General features: G+C 41.8%; 1 protein-coding gene across 4 annotated transcripts in view; it reads left to right on the forward strand.

Annotated features, from left to right (window-relative positions):
- RUBCNL (rubicon like autophagy enhancer) overlaps positions 1 to 16,673 on the forward strand; it is an 86,466-nt gene that overhangs the window by 62,359 nt on the left and 7,434 nt on the right. For all 4 annotated transcript variants that reach the window (XM_086934999.1, XM_086934998.1, XM_086935000.1 and 1 more), the window contains exons 9-12: positions 3,378 to 3,523; positions 4,854 to 4,918; positions 11,791 to 12,029; positions 14,482 to 14,543. In XM_086934999.1, the coding sequence (XP_086791125.1) occupies positions 3,378 to 3,523; positions 4,854 to 4,918; positions 11,791 to 12,029; positions 14,482 to 14,543 (512 nt within the window). The remainder of the gene's footprint in view (positions 1 to 3,377; positions 3,524 to 4,853; positions 4,919 to 11,790; positions 12,030 to 14,481; positions 14,544 to 16,673) is intronic.

The following is a 16,673-nucleotide window of genomic DNA, read 5'->3' on the forward strand; positions in this document are numbered from 1 at the left end:
GAGTACAATTGTGCAAAATATGCATACTGAAGGCTTTCTTTGGTAGGCGGGTAGACGAGTGTATGGAGAAAATAACCTTAGACAATGAAAACCCTCCCACAGAGTACGAGTAATTCTAGGGCATCTGTACATTATGCTAACAGCATCTTTAGGTTCCGCAATTTCTCTCCATTTAGTCTCTAGCTTGCTGCATTCCCTCTTCGGTTCATCATTAAACAGCTACACAGTTCCTGACCTGTCCTTTTTAAAGGTTGATATTGAAGAACTAATCTCTCAAAAATAATTAACTCTAGGGCTTCAAAATAATTTTATGAATAAATCGCATAATGTATGCCTTTTTAGGTCTCGGCTAAAAGACGCGCGTAAGCGCGTCTCCGCCGAGATCTTATGTCAGCGAGTGGCAGTCCCAGGAGACAGTCCAGGTCACGCGCATCCTTCCAGGCGATTTGTAGCTGGAACGCGCGCTGTGGCCAGGCGCTGTCTCCTGGGAAGCGCAAGCACAACACACGCATGCGCATACACACACACACACGCGCCCACGCACGCACATACATACATACAGAGACACCACCCCTGACTCATACTCACGCGCGCGCACACACACAAGTGCACCGAGGCCCCCCCTCCCCCGCCGTCACGCACATACATACATACACACACACGCGACCATACACACACACAAGTGCACCAATCGCGCTCCAGACCCCCCTCCCCCGCCGTCACCGTCGCGCACATACATACATACACACACACACGAGCATACACACACACAAGTGCAGCAATCGCGCTCCAGAACTTACCTTACCTCAGCACGCGGCGCCCAACCTCCTGCTGGCGCGGCCCCGGGGCTCTACACCGCTCACAGGAGCCCCGGGCCGCGAGACGCTACGACTCCGCCTGCCTCCTCTTCCGGTGTGAACGTGGCCCCGCCCCCGTCACAGGCGACCGTGCCTGACTTCCGGGGCGGCGAGCTTGGTAACGAATCTGGTGCTATCTCTTGGTTTAGAAGACGTAATTGTGTCGTCCATTGTACCCCTTGAGACATGTGCACGATACTGGGATAGTTATGCCTCTCCAGTCAAGAAGGCATGCATTAACAAATCTTTCAAGGGCTTTTGGAGACTCAGACAGACACCATGCCTCAGCTGTCGATCAATGAGAACACATGCTCCCACTGCAGGTAAGGAAGGACAACAGCCAGCTGAAGCACTGGAATGCAGAAGACCAGCCAGCAAGAAACACAACAAATATATGGTGTTAGGGTTCTCAAGTCCTCCTTTGCCCATTAGTTTCTATCTCACCCAAAGTTGCTTTGATCTTCTGTTTCTGCATTTCGAATAAACACAGAAAGGACTTCCCACTGCATGCAGAACACTGGCACCCAGCCTGGGCGATGGCTGTAAATAACTGCTCCCACGTGCCTCTAATTTCAACAATATTAATTACACTAAACAGCTTTATCCTGCCCATCTGCTTGCACGACATGGCAGCTTGGCATGGCACCCTGGCATTGCCATCCACTGAACTTGGATCCGCAGCTTGTCAGGCACCTCCGCATGTGCAGGCGCTTCAAGACTTTGAAGGGGACCATATTGGCCGCAGACCAGCAGTTGGCGAAGAGCTCGCATCATATTTTACTTCTATTACAGTGATGGAGCAGACAGATGGTGAGTGCAGAGTGGTGAGTGCAGAGTGGTGAGTGCAGAGTGGTGAGTGCAGAGTGGTGAGTGCAGAGTGGTGAGTGCAGAGTGGTGAGTGCAGAGTGGTGAGTGCAGAGTGGTGAGTGCAGAGTGGTGAGTGCAGAGTGGTGAGTGCAGAGTGGTGAGTGCAGAGTGGTGAGTGCAGAGTGGTGAGTGCAGAGTGGTGAGTGCAGAGTGGCGAGTGTGCAGAGTGGCGAGTGTGCAGAGTGGCGAGTGTGCAGAGTGGCGAGTGTGCAGAGTGGCGAGTGTGCAGAGTGGCGAGTGTGCAGAGTGGCGAGTGTGCAGAGTGGCGAGTGTGCAGAGTGGCGAGTGTGCAGAGTGAGTGTGCAGAGTGAGTGTGCAGAGTGGCGAGTGTGCAGAGTGGCGAGTGTGCAGAGTGGCGAGTGTGCAGAGTGAGTGTGCAGAGTGAGTGTGCAGAGCAGTGAGTGCAGAGTGAGTGTGCAGAGTGAGTGTGCAGAGCAGTGAGTAGAGCATTGTGTGCTGTTGAGTGCAGAGTGCTGTGTATTGGCAATGTTAATGACAATGGCCATTTATTTTTGATTTAAAGAAAAAAAAAGAAATGTCATGAGCAATGCCAATAGCTCTACCTTTAATGATGCCGAGACCATTGCATTGCAAATGCTTGTTTTTTATATAATTACTTCATTTATTGAGCCCAGATTTTGCTAAAACAACGAGAAAGATTTCCTAGCCTGGGGAATGCTAAAAGTATTTATTATGCAATATTGAATATGGCACTTAAGTCAAATCACTAGAATAGTAAATGTCCATATAATTAAGATTTCTGGAGATAAATATCTTTTTTGAAAGAGACCCTACGCAAAGGCAATGGTGCTGATCGACATCTACATAATCCATCATCTGTTTTAATGCAGTTATCTAGTCCAATATTAAAATATTCTAAAACGAACAAATGGGTAGGCCCAACTGAGCAAGATACAAAATCCATAAACTATTTTAAAGGACTGGTGGGGTTGTAGCAAATTAGCATTGTTAATTTTGCAAATGTTTGTCTATAGTTTTTTTGTAGCTGCTCTTCTAATCTTAAATACTTCTTGTAATATAATCGCTGGTCTCAGGAACCTATTAACTGGTGCACGTTCCTTAGCTAAGTAGGGTTTGCTAACAGCTAGTCAATGCAAATTAAGCTATTACACCCAGCTGAGCCTAAATTTGGTGGTTTCCATTCCAGAATGTAAAATAAGCAAATTACAATTTAATCTTGCCTGTGAGACCAGATTTAATTGCAAGGATATTTGTAATACTAGGTCACATTTCGTGTTTCTAAAGTTGTTCCAGCATTTTTAAATGCCAACAAGGTATCTCTAGAGTATAGCTACTCATTAAAGCCCTTTATGATCTTCAGTATTTATTTTTGGTATGCTTGAGCTATGTTGTTCATTAGTTTCCTGTTGAAATGATGGTAGTTTCCTTTTATTTAATTCACCACAACATTGTGGGCACTTTCTGTCTTTAAAAAACAAAGACCTCGGAGGCAAACATATATACGGTTAAACTTCATCCCAAAGTTATTATCCAATGATGATTGTTGAGACCTAAGTGCTGCAAGGTTTACATGGTATCTTTTTGCAAAGGATGTTTCTGAAGTAAACTAAAAAACAACCGTTAATGTTTTCTGCCAAAAATAGTAGACAACCAGTGTTTTTACTGTTTTAGGTTGCATGTAAAAGTGAACGGACGATGGAATTTGAGTCCAGTGTAAGCCTGGTCAAAGAGATAAAATTGAAGTCCAAGTGTCGAGGTTCTTGTGAATGGGCCCCACCAAGATTTCAAATTATATTTAATATTCAACCATCTCGGAAGTAAGTATTCCAGGACTCGCTCACAACGTGTTTACTTCTGTTTAAAAACTTTTTCTGTGCACATCTTTTTGTGTTTTATCAATATAAACAAGCAATGTCAGTATATAAAAATCTAAAGTATTTGATGAAAAAGGGTTTTCAAAAATCAATTTGCTGGTGCTTTTTTTCTTTATTTTTAAATCTTTTATTTTTTTATAATTGTGAATACATTGAGCGAATGCAGGGTTATCTCATTTCAGGCCCGAGGTCAGCAGTAGGATGTTATTTATTCTGCCCTTTGTGCATTTTGTCTGACTGATTGTACCAGTACAGAATTATTTGTGCACTAGCAAAGGAGAGCTTTTTTAATCTGATATTGCATGTTTAGCAAATCCTTTCTATACTAAACACATTTTCAAAACTGGTCATGTTTAAAAATAATTCAGCAATTAAATATCTTATAGTTCTGGTAGAAAATCGCAGTTAAAATCAATATGACAAACCCATTCAATATTTTGCAACGTGCTTATGTCTTGGAAATCATTGGAACTTTACTCTGGAGTTACCAGTATCCAGATGAAAATGTATAACCCACTCCCTAAATTTAGTTGTGTATTTAAATCTGTTGCTATGTCCTAAAATCAGCGGTCTTCAGTGCCAGGATACTCCATGAAGGCGCAGTGCGCTTTACAAGTACAAGTACACCCACATTCACATGAGCATTTGGAAAAAGTGCTAGAGACATGTTGGCATACTCCATATGCTTTTGCAAGATCACCTTTGCCAACCATCACATCTTTGTATCTATAGTTTAGGCACAGAGCCACTATGTAGTGGGCCATCAGTTACCTCTATTGTCCATCATGTACTAGTTGTCAAAGTTAGCAGGGGAGACTCCAAATAACTCTCAAAGCCCCGTCTCCCTGCCCTTTCTAATGAAATACTATGTTGTGGATATGTTTATATTTTTAGGGAGAACATGCTGCCAATAATATTTTGGCATCAAGTATTTGATTGCATTTTTTAAACGGATAACTGAATGTAGTTCCAATGTTTAAATTGGTAACTTTGTTCAGAGCTGCAGATTTTAAAGAATTATTGTGAGTATGTTTCTGATTCAGGGTGGGCAATGACATTTTTTTATATATACGGGAGGGGGCCGGGATTAGGGGCATTGCATTGAAAGATTTGAAGATCATTCTTGTAGTTGATAGATCTCACCAGGATATACACGTATCAGACTTCAGATTCAGTACAGAAATGGGATTGCCTCTCTTCTGGTGAACTTGCAATTAAGTTAAATAAATGATTGCTGGATATTATATAGTTCATTTTTGTTTCCTTTATGCAGGAGAGATGATGTGGTAGCAGCACAGTATTTTCATTGTGCTGGTTGTGGTACCGAGGTAGAACCAAGTAAGTATTTTCTTGCAGAAAATTAAATCTTTTTTTCTGTGTCTGTAAGTGTCCATCCTACTTGTGTTAAATGGCTTCCTGATGGTGCGATAACCAGTATAATACATTGTGAATTTTCTTCTGCACTGCCTGCGGTCTGGTAACATTTGCATTTAAAAACAAAATCATGAAGGTGGTAAACAGGCTCTTACTGCGCAGTGTTCTCTTTGAGTAAAAATCATTGATAATCACATTTTTGCAGCATAAATCTTTTTCTGGTATCACACACTGCATTATTCAGCCATCTGGTGATTGGGTCCAAAAAACTTAGTTGGTCCTCTTTTCTTTATTTTGAGCTGGATGTTGTCTGTGGCCATTTGGTGCTCTATCCATCCCCATCCTCTTGTGACATCAGACGTGCACCCTGGAAGCCTCTGCCATGGCCACCATCTTCAGATTCTTTTTTCCACTGTTGCATCTGGAAGCATCAGCCAAAGCTGCACAGATGCTGAAGAGAAAAGCCAGAAATGTGACTAATTTGTGTGGGCCGAGCGAGCTCTACCACATGTGACATCAGGGAAAGAAAAAAGGACCAGTTTGCCCAAAAGGACAACCATCGGGTCTGTAACCTCCCCTTACCCAGGGATCATAACGCCATCATGCTGGTGTAGAAGAAAGAGTTCATCCTTCAACACCTCTCGCTGTCCAGCGAGGAAGAGGACAGTGGAGGCACCGAGGCAGCGCAAGCCAAAGAGTTGGATCTCGAGTGAGAGGTCGTTGAGATGGTACCTGGCCCTTTGAAAAAACATGAGGAAGACCCCCCATAAAAGATCTGTGATCGAGAAAGCAGGGGGAGGGGGATTTCAACCAAAAGTCAGCAAACTAAGAATCCTGAAAGACTTCCTCAGTGACAAAATTTCCATCCGCCGAAAGAAATTCAAAACACAAAGAACCCCATGGGTCCCTACCAATGCTTGATGTTAAAAGATGAGTTAGGGAGGCTGAAGGAACCAATAGACCTCAAGGTCCTGGCTCCGTAGAAAAGAATGGCAACCACGATCTATGCGGACGAAAAGGTGCTTGAGGTAGACAGAAAGAAAAGGTGTCTCAATACAAAAATGGCAGCGATCCTGCACAATAAAACTGACTTGATGGCTTCCCTTCTGGAATTTGGATTCCCGCCAACCTTCTGACCGAATAGAGCGGGGGATGGACCAGAGGAGATTTTTTTTGTTTAGTTTTTTTATAGTTTTATATAACGCGAACAAGACTCGAATCGGGTATCGGAGCGCTTTACATTGCACCAGTTGCGTTACATGAGGACACATTAATTTTTTTTTTTTTGTTAGGCACGGTTAGAGCTAGACCTGCCGACAACACCAGAGATACAAGAAGAACAAGAAATGTTCTTGACGAATGAAGAGCTCAACGGTGATCAGAGACTCTATGTCAAGAGTGTCGACGAATGGCAAGATATTTAAACCGACTCTCCTTAAGAAGGAATCTGCTCCTGTCCTTCAAGACAATCTCTTCCAGACAACATCACCATGTACAACTCGGTGGTGAAAAGGGCATCAGACAAATATTGAGCACAATTTGAGGAGGAGAAGACACAGACCTGCTTCCTCCTTGAAACCCTTGTGCCTTTGCAGAGCAGGAACCCCTACCTCCCCGTGCTACCCAGCACAAAGAGTAGAGGAAAAAGAACAAACCCTCCTCCAGAGACCCACAATACATTGGAGGCAATGCCATGACAGTCTTCATAATAGTGGCCACAGCAAGGAAACAAGCCAGCATCTCCACTTCCACAAGTCCTCCAGAGCAAGAGGGTGGAGATGGCAAGACGAAAAACAGAGGAGTGGCCACACAGTGGATGATCGCAAACTCCAACGACTTCCTAAACCGGTATGCCATCAGCATTGGGAAGAAATGGGCAAAATCATCAAGAAGGTCCAAAAGTGGGAAGCAGCCCTAGTGGAAGAAGGCAAAACCATCGCCAACACATGCCCGATATCCGCCCTCGATGCCACAGACCCTGCCTATTAACAGATGGTCATGGACACAAAACTGAGAAGACACGTCTGGCTACGGGTGTTGGGGTTCAAAAGCAAGGTGCAGGCAAACATCATTAACTCCCCCTTCACTGGTAAGCACCTATTTGGCACTCCAGTGGATGAAAACCTCCAGCAGTTAAAGGACAACAACTGCCTGGGCATGTTACAATTACACCACATAGGGGGCTTCCCCATGAGAAGGCCAGACGGAAGAGGAAGCTTCCAGCACACAGCATCTCAGACTTCCTACCACCACAATCGAAACCGAAACCTCCTGCGGCACAACAGTGGCAGCTACAGACAGCACGACTGCCCTTTTGTCGTGGAGCAAGAATATTACTGCTTCCCAGAAGAGCCAACTCATCAGGCAAGTGACTCCGCAGGTCAGCACAACCTTTGGGGGTGGGGAGAGGGTAGAATAAAAACCTTCCTCCAGGACTGGAGGGCAGTCCCATCTGACAAGTGGATCCTCAACATCATCCAACACAGATATTGCATAGAACTCCTCAAGACAACCCACCCCCCAGGAGCCAAACCAAGAAAGAAGGTGCACTCGAAAGAAGAGAGACGCTGCCTAGAACACAAGGTGCAGGACATCTTGGGAAAAGGGCAATAGAGTGTGCCCTCAACCGAAATAAACCAAGGGGACTACTCCACATACTTACTCGTCCCAAACACAGACAAATTCTGAACCTCCATTCTTAAACTAGTTCATAAAAGCACAAAAAATCAAGAGGTTTTCCCATGACTGCAGGAAAAGGACTACATGGTAACTATATAGTTAAGACATCTACCTACATATCCCCGTCAACTGCAAGCAGAAGAAATGCCTGTAGTTAGTTGTCCACCAAAACCACTACTAATTCAAAGTGCTCCCTTCCGGAATCAAGTCACCACGAAAGGTTTTCACAAAATACCTCACCACTGTGGCAGTCTACCTAAGAAGAAGAGGAACCCACGTATACACGTACTGGATGACTGGCTGGTAAAAGTGAACTTCTTCCGCTGATGCGAGAAGAAAATCGGAATTGGCATGGTCACCCTCTGCAAGCTGGGTTTCACAATCACCTAGAAAAATCATCCTCAAACCCAGAATCAGAATACTACTACTACTAATCTCTTATGTCCCCCTAATCATGTAAAGCGCTCCGTTACCCTCACAGGTCATGTTGGCTCTATATAAAACGTTTACATTTTTTTATTTATAAACTGACCATCACTACGGATGTATCCCATATGGGCTGGGGAGCACACTTGGGAGAGCAAAAAATCTGAGGACTGTGGATAGCTCAAGAAGTGATCCAACACATAAATGATCTAGAACTAAAGACTATATAACCCTAAAGGCTTTTCAGACACAAGTGAAGAAGAAAACCGTACAAATACAAACCGACAACACAGCCACAATGTTCTATCTGAACAAACGAGGATGAACAAAATCATACATGCTGTCCATACTATTTCAGAAAGTATGGACATAGGCTATCCAAAGAAGAAGAATCCTAATAACAATACACCTACCAGGAGTACAAAGTGAAGAGGCAGACCATCTATTCAGATAAGCTTCTATAGACAGGTGCTCACTGGTGTACACCAGAGATTTACCTCTTCGCAGCACCAGAAAATGTAAAAATAACAAGACTTCGTATCCAGGCACACACACTACTACTCCAAGGAGAAACCTTGATGAAATCCTGGTAAGTGAGACTTGCATGTGCCTTTCCACCAATTCCCCTCATGCCCCTGGTAATAAGCAAGTGCAAACAATCGCTCATGACAGTGATCCTCATTGCTTCTCTGTGGGCAAGACAAAAATGGTTCTCGGACCTAGTGCATATGGCATAGGAGGAAAAGAACCCTACACACCATGAACATATACGCAGGACTGTGATGTACTACGTGGCAAGAACTAAAGAGATCAGAAAGGGAAACCAGTTCTTCGTTTCCTTCCCTAATTCAAGCAGATGATACTAGTAATTCAGGGCACCATCTCAAAATGGATGGTCCATACAGTACAACACTGCCACTAGAAGCACATCTGGTGGCAGGAACTAGAGCTCATTCCCTAGGAAGAAAAGAGCCTCCTTAACATTCCTAGCAAACGTGCATATACGCCACGTATGCATTGCTGCCACCTGGTCATCGGTTCATACCTTCACAAAGCATTATTGTGTGGACATCCAGTTAAACAAAGAGCCGAGAGTGGGACAGAGTGCTGAAACATCTATTCACAAACTCAACCTTATTTTAACACCACCTCCAGGCTACAAAATTAATGGTCCAGAAAAGGATTCATAGTGCAAAACGAAATGGTCATTTACCAATAGTAGTTTTGCAGCTTGAATCATTTTCTGTGTTCGCATGCGACCCTTTGCCTCCTCATAAAATTAGAGGTTTCAAGGAGGGTTATATTCTGTGATGCCTTAAATCATCAAGAACCTTACAAAGACAGATCACCAATGGAAAAAAAAATCATCCTAAGCTGGCGACCATGCAGAGAGGCATCTGGAGCGCACGTCTGATGTCACAGAGGTTGGGCATAGCACCAAATGGCCACAGAAAATGCCCAACAAAAGAAAAAAGGATTAAGACTAACAAAAGTTTCTGGACCCAACCACTGAATGGCGGAATAATGCACAGCATGTGAATCCAGAATATTCAAGCTGCAAAACTACTCCTGCAGTGATAGCTCTGATAAAAACCTAATAACAAGGAAGGTGTTTTAGTACATTTTTCTAGGCATAAGTCCCATTAACCCTAAAAGTGCTTTGAGCTACAGTAGGTGGGTACCATGAGGACTACCCCGCCCCTGTAATGCCTCTTTGGAAGACTTGTTTCTAGCAAGGGGGAGGCTGATTCAAAGAGCACTATTTTTAAGTTGTTTGACCCATGCACCATAACCACAGAACGTATTTGTATGTTCAAAAGTGTAGAGGAAGAACTTATTAAAGCTATAATATTAATGCAATGTAAATTTAACTGATCAAGCGCGGCTCATGCCCAAAAGCGTCTTGGCAGCACTGTCTTATTCTGATCAAAGGACAGCAGATATTATGGTAGATGGGAGCGAGAACTTTCTGTCCTGTGTAAAAAGCCACGTTTTTAGTGACTTCCCCAATGGGAAAAGGGAAGTAGTTGTTTTTAACGAAAGTGGCAAATCATTCCAAAGCATTGCCGTTGTCCTGTAAATACTACCACCCCCCCCCCCCCCCCCCCCATGTGCTCTTTTTAAATGGGGGGGAGGGGAGACCACCATGTTCCTGGCCGAGCATGAACGCAGTGTTCTTGCCGGAGTATACCATTTAAATCTTTTCATAAGCCGATCTGGCCCTAGTCCGTGCAAAGACAAACACCAAGCAGATTTCAGGTTACATTAATTACATTGATAGGAAATCAAGTGATGATTTACCATTCTCATAGCAGTGAAGCAGAGCATAATGTTAATTTAAGGAAGGATTTGGTTGCTTACTTTGTAAAGTTATGCGGAGGGCAAATGTTTTGGTTTAGTTTATTTTGATCAAAACTGCAATTTTAGGACACTTACTCTTAGTGGGTAGCAAGTTATAAAAAATGCCTTTCCCACGATTTGGCCTTTCCTAGTCATTAAACCTCACATAAAGTGAGCAATTAATTATGCTGCTAAGCCTCTGTTCGGGGAATTACATTGCTGACAGTGGGGGAGCGATGACGTACATTTGAGCAAACAATTATTCTATATTTATGAATTAAAACAGTGTACTCATGATTTTCTTGCTCATTTTTTCCGCATGAAAAAAGTTATTTGCGAAAAGGTGTTTCCCTTGTTTAAAGGTGGATGTACAGAAAACTACATCCCCTGAATTATTTTTGTAATGCTTCTTTCCATTACCTTTTCCGTTCATTGTGTCAAGATAAACTTCATACTTAGTTTAGAAAAGATCTTTTGACATTCATTTAGTTTCATATCTTTTTCTTAATTGGGGCCGCTTGCGGAAAAGGTGTGTGTGTGTGTGTTAGCGATATGCCATTGCTGCATTACGAAAGCACAATTAATTAAGTACTCTGGCCAGTTTTTCATTTTAACTTAATTCATAAAATAGTTTGTAAACTAGAGCGTAAGTAAAACATATGTTTTATAAGTTATTTCAGCGACTCTCCTGTGACCAATAAGCTTGATTTTGAATATCTGATTTTTGTCACACCTTGAAAATTGCTCCTTTCCATTTGGAAATATGAAGAGATTATCGTTGGATTCTGGTTCACCAGCTTGAAAGCAATTTTTTAACTTGCTTTTTATTTCAAATACATTTTTTAACCCTATAATCGGGGCCTCTGATAGAATGCAATTCTGGATAATTTTGGATTTGCGACATAATCCTTCACCTGCTGCATACTCTGCAGATTTAGCAAAATCAAATGTACCTTGCTCAAAAGGATCAAAAGCTACTAAAAGCATAGCAACACATGTTGCTGGGCAGAGGAAGGCTCTTAAAGGTTGACTGGTCACCTTTGTGTTGCTTATTGCTTGGTTTGGGTGTCGAACTGGTGCCAATTGAGAAAAACCTTTGCCCATAGATAGTGTTAATATGTGTAAAAATGTACTAATACGGTCACAAATGTGCTGCATTGTGCCACATAATTTAATCAACCCAGCCACATAGTTTGGACCTCCCCTGCTGCATAATTCCAGTGGCCCTGCCCCTAATGAACATGTGTTAATGTGGTGCTGTCTTCTAACCGCTGCAGTTTTAAATTATATATTAGTATGTGTGTACGAATCCTGGAACTTGAATCTTGCAGAAGAGTTCACTGTGAACGAGCTGATAGCCTTTAATTGTTGGACATTTTATTTTTATGCAGAATACAACAGGAGGCTCCGGTACTGTGACTATCTTGGGAAATATTTCTGCGACTGTTGCCATAGCTATGCTGAGTCCTCAATTCCAGCTCGGATATTAATGAAGTGGGATTTCAGCAAGTACTGTGTCTCCAACTTTGCCAAGCAGCTCATAGAAAGCATATGGCTGAGCCCTGCATTCGATGTGCTGTCCATCAACCCAAACCTTTATACAAAAGTAAAGGAACTGGAAAGAGTAAGGGTAGGTATCCTGTCCCTTTATAGACGAGGGGTGCAGTTAACTTATGGGGCCTACTGGTCAATGCTAACACATTAAAGTTTACCTAATCCTTTGTCAGAACCATTTCTAGATGTATCATAGAACCAGTTTCTCGTCTTCTAACTTTTCCCACTGTTTCTTTCTTACACTTGTAGCTCAGGTCAGGTTTTTTAGTGCGGAACTGGAAGCAGGGCTATGAGAAATTATCAAGGCATTTTTATGTCTTTGATCTTTATCATTTCTAGATGCTATCTTTCAATTCTGTGAAATCTTGATTTGCTGTTGTGCTACAAGAGATATTACGCCATTCCGCTGCTGGCATTAATAGAAAAAAACACAAACAGCTGAAATTTTAAATCCTAAAATGTATTTATAATTTAGACTATCACCACCAAATTGGTGTAGTGCTTAATATCAGCCAAGATATAATCTAAAAATTATGGCAAAGCATGCTACATTCTTGGTACTTCCACAAACAAGATAATTCCAACTAAAAAGCAGTGACCCTTCTATGCACGTTAGTTATTCTAGATTGTACAACCATATTGATCACAGGCTAACTCTCAAAAGTGCGGTTAAAGTGGTAAAATGGCTACACTGTGTCTTACTCCAACTCAGACTAGAAAGATAACAGCTGATGCAGAATGTGGGGCTATGTAGGTACGCCTGTTAAGATTTAATAATCTATTCAAATGAGACCACCAACCATACAGTGCTCTAAGTGCCAGCTACTAGGCCTTCGCGTTTCATTGAGACACGACCAGCAGGCAGTCCATGGATCTGATAGTTGAGAGTTTATAATTTAAGTCCGCTTTACCATTGTCACCACCTTCATTCATATTTATACCCACGATACTCTTTAATCGATGCCTGACTTGTATAAGTAGTCCTCCGCCTTCTTGGGAGGTTTTATGAATGTTAGTCCGCACTAGTAAGAATAACACTAGTTTGACTTGTGAACAAGAGATGGACACACATCCATCAGGTTGTCTCAAAGTGGCACTTGTAGGATGTAGATCTCCAAAACAAAGTGTGCACAACATTAACATTCATTCCAACCTAATATGATATATATAAACACTAGAAGATTTCCAGCGTATGTTTTAAAGCTGTTTTTCTTGCTCTTAAATACTTTTTGTTGCATGATGATTCGGAACAAATGGCCATATCTGGAGTTTGACATGCCATTCCTTTCGTGGTCACTGTCCTTAAGTCCTTAGTTTAGGTATTAGTGGTGCATCAAGATGCAGGGCTTCACTCTATTGCTGAAGATTTCAGGGATTCCGTTATCACTATATGTTGAAGATAAGCTATAGGGTAGATAACCTAAACATATTTAGAAGAAATTCAGTGCTTGAAATTTACCAGTGGTACTTTGCCCACCTCAGTGTGTCTCCCACCCACTATTTTGAATTTTTATTTGTCAAGAGAACAAGACTGTGTAGTCCTTTCTTTACCTGCATCCCCTTCTGAAGATCTTTACTCAACTCACAAAAGCCTTTGTGAAGCTAAATTAAAATCCCTTCATTAAATGCATTCACACTGTGTGCAGTGTGACAGGTAATTACAGCATTTGTTTTTTCAGGGCATTACCATTCTACAAAGTCAAACAATCTTCCAATTTAATCCCATTTGAGCCAGTTTTCCATTGATTGGTCAAGTTGAAGATAACGAAATTTGCACAGATACTGGTGGCGTCTCAGAATTTCTACATGGAGGCCCATGTCCTTCAATCGTTTATCTGCTAGTGGTCTACTTTGATATCTGAGTACACGGTTTGAAGAAAGTTAGTGCTTTTCAGTAGTACAGTACCTGCTACTCAAGTCCTTTCCTACTAGAGTAAGTGCAGTTTTTACCAAACTACCACCTCCAGGATTTTCATTGTAGGCCTAAAACTTTTAAACCTTATGTAGACTTCTCTTTTCTTTCAATTTTTTCAGTTTTTATTAGGCTTTCAAAGATTTTAAAAAGACAAAGGATGCATATGTTATAGAAAAGCCAGAATTCTGGAATAACTCTCCAAAATCATTGTACAGGAAGTGGTAACCAGCATAGGAACGGCTGACTAAGGTCTTCCTATCTGTGATGTTGTAAAAAGATAAAAAAACGGTGTATTGGAGCGAGCTTCAGCGAGCACGCTTAACCAAGAATTTGTATCTAATTGAAAAAATACATGTAACTTTAAGTGCATGCTGAGATGGGGTATCTTTTCATGTGCCTAAAAACATAAAAAAGGTTACAATTGTGAGGGGATGCAGTTTTGTATACTACTGCACGTTTTCTCCCTAATGTTTTTGCAGGCATGCCCTTTAACATTTTGCAGTTATACAATAAAGTGTATTAAAATGAATGTGTTTGCAATTGTCCTATTTTGTACATTTAAAAAAAGTAATAATTGTGTATTTTATTAATTTCCTAATTTTTCCTATTTTAGGAGCAACAGAAACAACTTATTCACTTAAAGAAAATGCTTAAGTCTTGTAGATTCGCTGAAAGGTAATAGCCTGCATGGTTGCTTTAAAAAAAAATAACTTGTCTCCTAAAATATTCATTTTTTTAAATTTGATTAATCTTCTACACAGAGGTGGGTGGAGGTGGAGTTAACAGAATAGTTAGTTGGGCTTTTTTTAAATACTATAATTGGTGTATAATGCACAGGGCTTTAAGTGGAATGAAAAAAACTGGGGGGTGTCGTCTCATAAAGGGGCGTGGCCAATGTAATTAAGGGTGTGGCATAAAACACGTAAGCTGAAAATCTGCGTTTAGCATAGTGTGCTGCTTGACTTGTATTTTACTGTTTCATAAGTCATACCTACAATAAGTCAGGACTATTCTTTGTCAATGGTTGTTAGTTGCATAAGATAAATAAGCATCAACTATGGCTTGTATATAATATTGAAAAAGCTTCCACTTAGGAACCACACAGTGTTGCCGCTCCTGAGTTTCAAAAAGAGAAGGGAAATTCAGAAAGAAAATGACTCTTTAACCCCTTCCATGCTCATGACGGAACGGTTCCGTCATGAGCGTAAGGTGGCCTGTGCTTATGATGGAACCGTTCCGTCATGGTTCCATAGGCCCAATGGAACGTTCAGCACCGGGGCAAAATTTGCGCAGCACAGAAGGGGTTAAAGGATTTCCCTTCCCCTAGAATGCTCAAATGGCATGACGTCATGCCGTAACTTCTCCACTAGTGAGAAGTAAGCAAAGTGAGCACGCGAAAATGATGTGCCTACTGTCACTGCAGTGCTGGAAAAAACGGACCTCCTGTGCCAGGACACAAAACCGAGCCCGATAGAGACCCGTATCGAGGCCCTCTTTAAATAAAACTGCCAGTGCTCAGCACCAGTGAGGCCCGGCCCACTTAAAGCCCCAATAATGCATCTTTCTACACATTATACACGGTCTATGATTGGTGAAGATTTGGCCATTTTTGGTTATTCACAAAACCTTACAACCTTGAAGAAGGTGGTTTCTTTAATAAAACATGATGTCAGGGGGCAGTGTCGCATTAAAATGTTTAAAACATTACGACCTTAAATAGAACTTGGCAAATACCATCATGTGCAGACGATCAGTCCAGATTGAAAGTACATAAACATATAGATAATTGAACAGTATTATAGTTTTCTTGTTTCTAAAATGTATTTTTCTCCGTGACTGCTACAGATATGTAAATACTTCTCTATCCTAGAGAGATGACTGTGGGTATCAGACCCCAGCTGTTAATTTGATCTTGTATGTCTTCACACAGTCATGAGACCCACATTTACAATTTCTAGAGTTAAATATTTCTCCAAAGCAGTTCACTGAGGCCCACCGGCAACAGATTCCAAGAGCACCTCACTCTCTTCCTCAAGTGGTCCACATATAATGACTCATTACCGTGCCAGTTTATAAACCATCTTATACCAACTTCAACCCCTTACTTGTTTTAGAGATCCATTGCTCTGCCTTCATCCAAGAATAGGGTGACCAAATAACTCATAGACAACAGGGTAGGTTAATACCTAAAGAAACCCTGTTCCCAAAAGAAACACTTTATTTTGTTAATGAATAATTTCCTTACTCGCAAAGTATAAGAACTCAATTAGAGTGTATGCCATTCATGAATGGATTAGTACTGTGCAAGCCTAACTATATAACAAAAGAACACTATTTAGGTTTTATGGGCAGGAGGTGATGATTCACAACAGTTTACATAGTTGGTCTGGTGCCAGAGATCTCATCGTAGCTCCACCCGGGGTATCCGGGGACAGCGAAACTAGAATATTTATTCAAAGATGTTGATGCATTTTCAGCTCCTTTCTGGTCTGGAGGAAAGAGGAAGCAAGTCTGACCTAAGACAGCAGCATGGCTTGATAACTCCTTTTTTCAATGTTACCTTTTTTTTGCACCTGGATTTCTCTTCCTAAAATTGTATGTCTTTGGATGCAGTATCGTCTTACAGAGAAGGGGCCCTTTCCCACTAGTTAGCACTGTGTTGTTGTGTTGTATTTGCCTGTCTTAAAGATGATGCACGTTTGTGGAGGGCGTTTTGTCTGGGTATGTGTTAATCTGGTGGTACTTTTGCCCCTGAGGTGGTCAAAGTACACTTGGGAGGGGAAGATGGGTGGGGTGCTAAAATAT

This window comes from Lissotriton vulgaris, chromosome 8, assembly GCF_964263255.1.
Source record: "Lissotriton vulgaris chromosome 8, aLisVul1.2, whole genome shotgun sequence".
NCBI classification, from domain to species: domain Eukaryota; kingdom Metazoa; phylum Chordata; class Amphibia; order Caudata; family Salamandridae; genus Lissotriton; species Lissotriton vulgaris.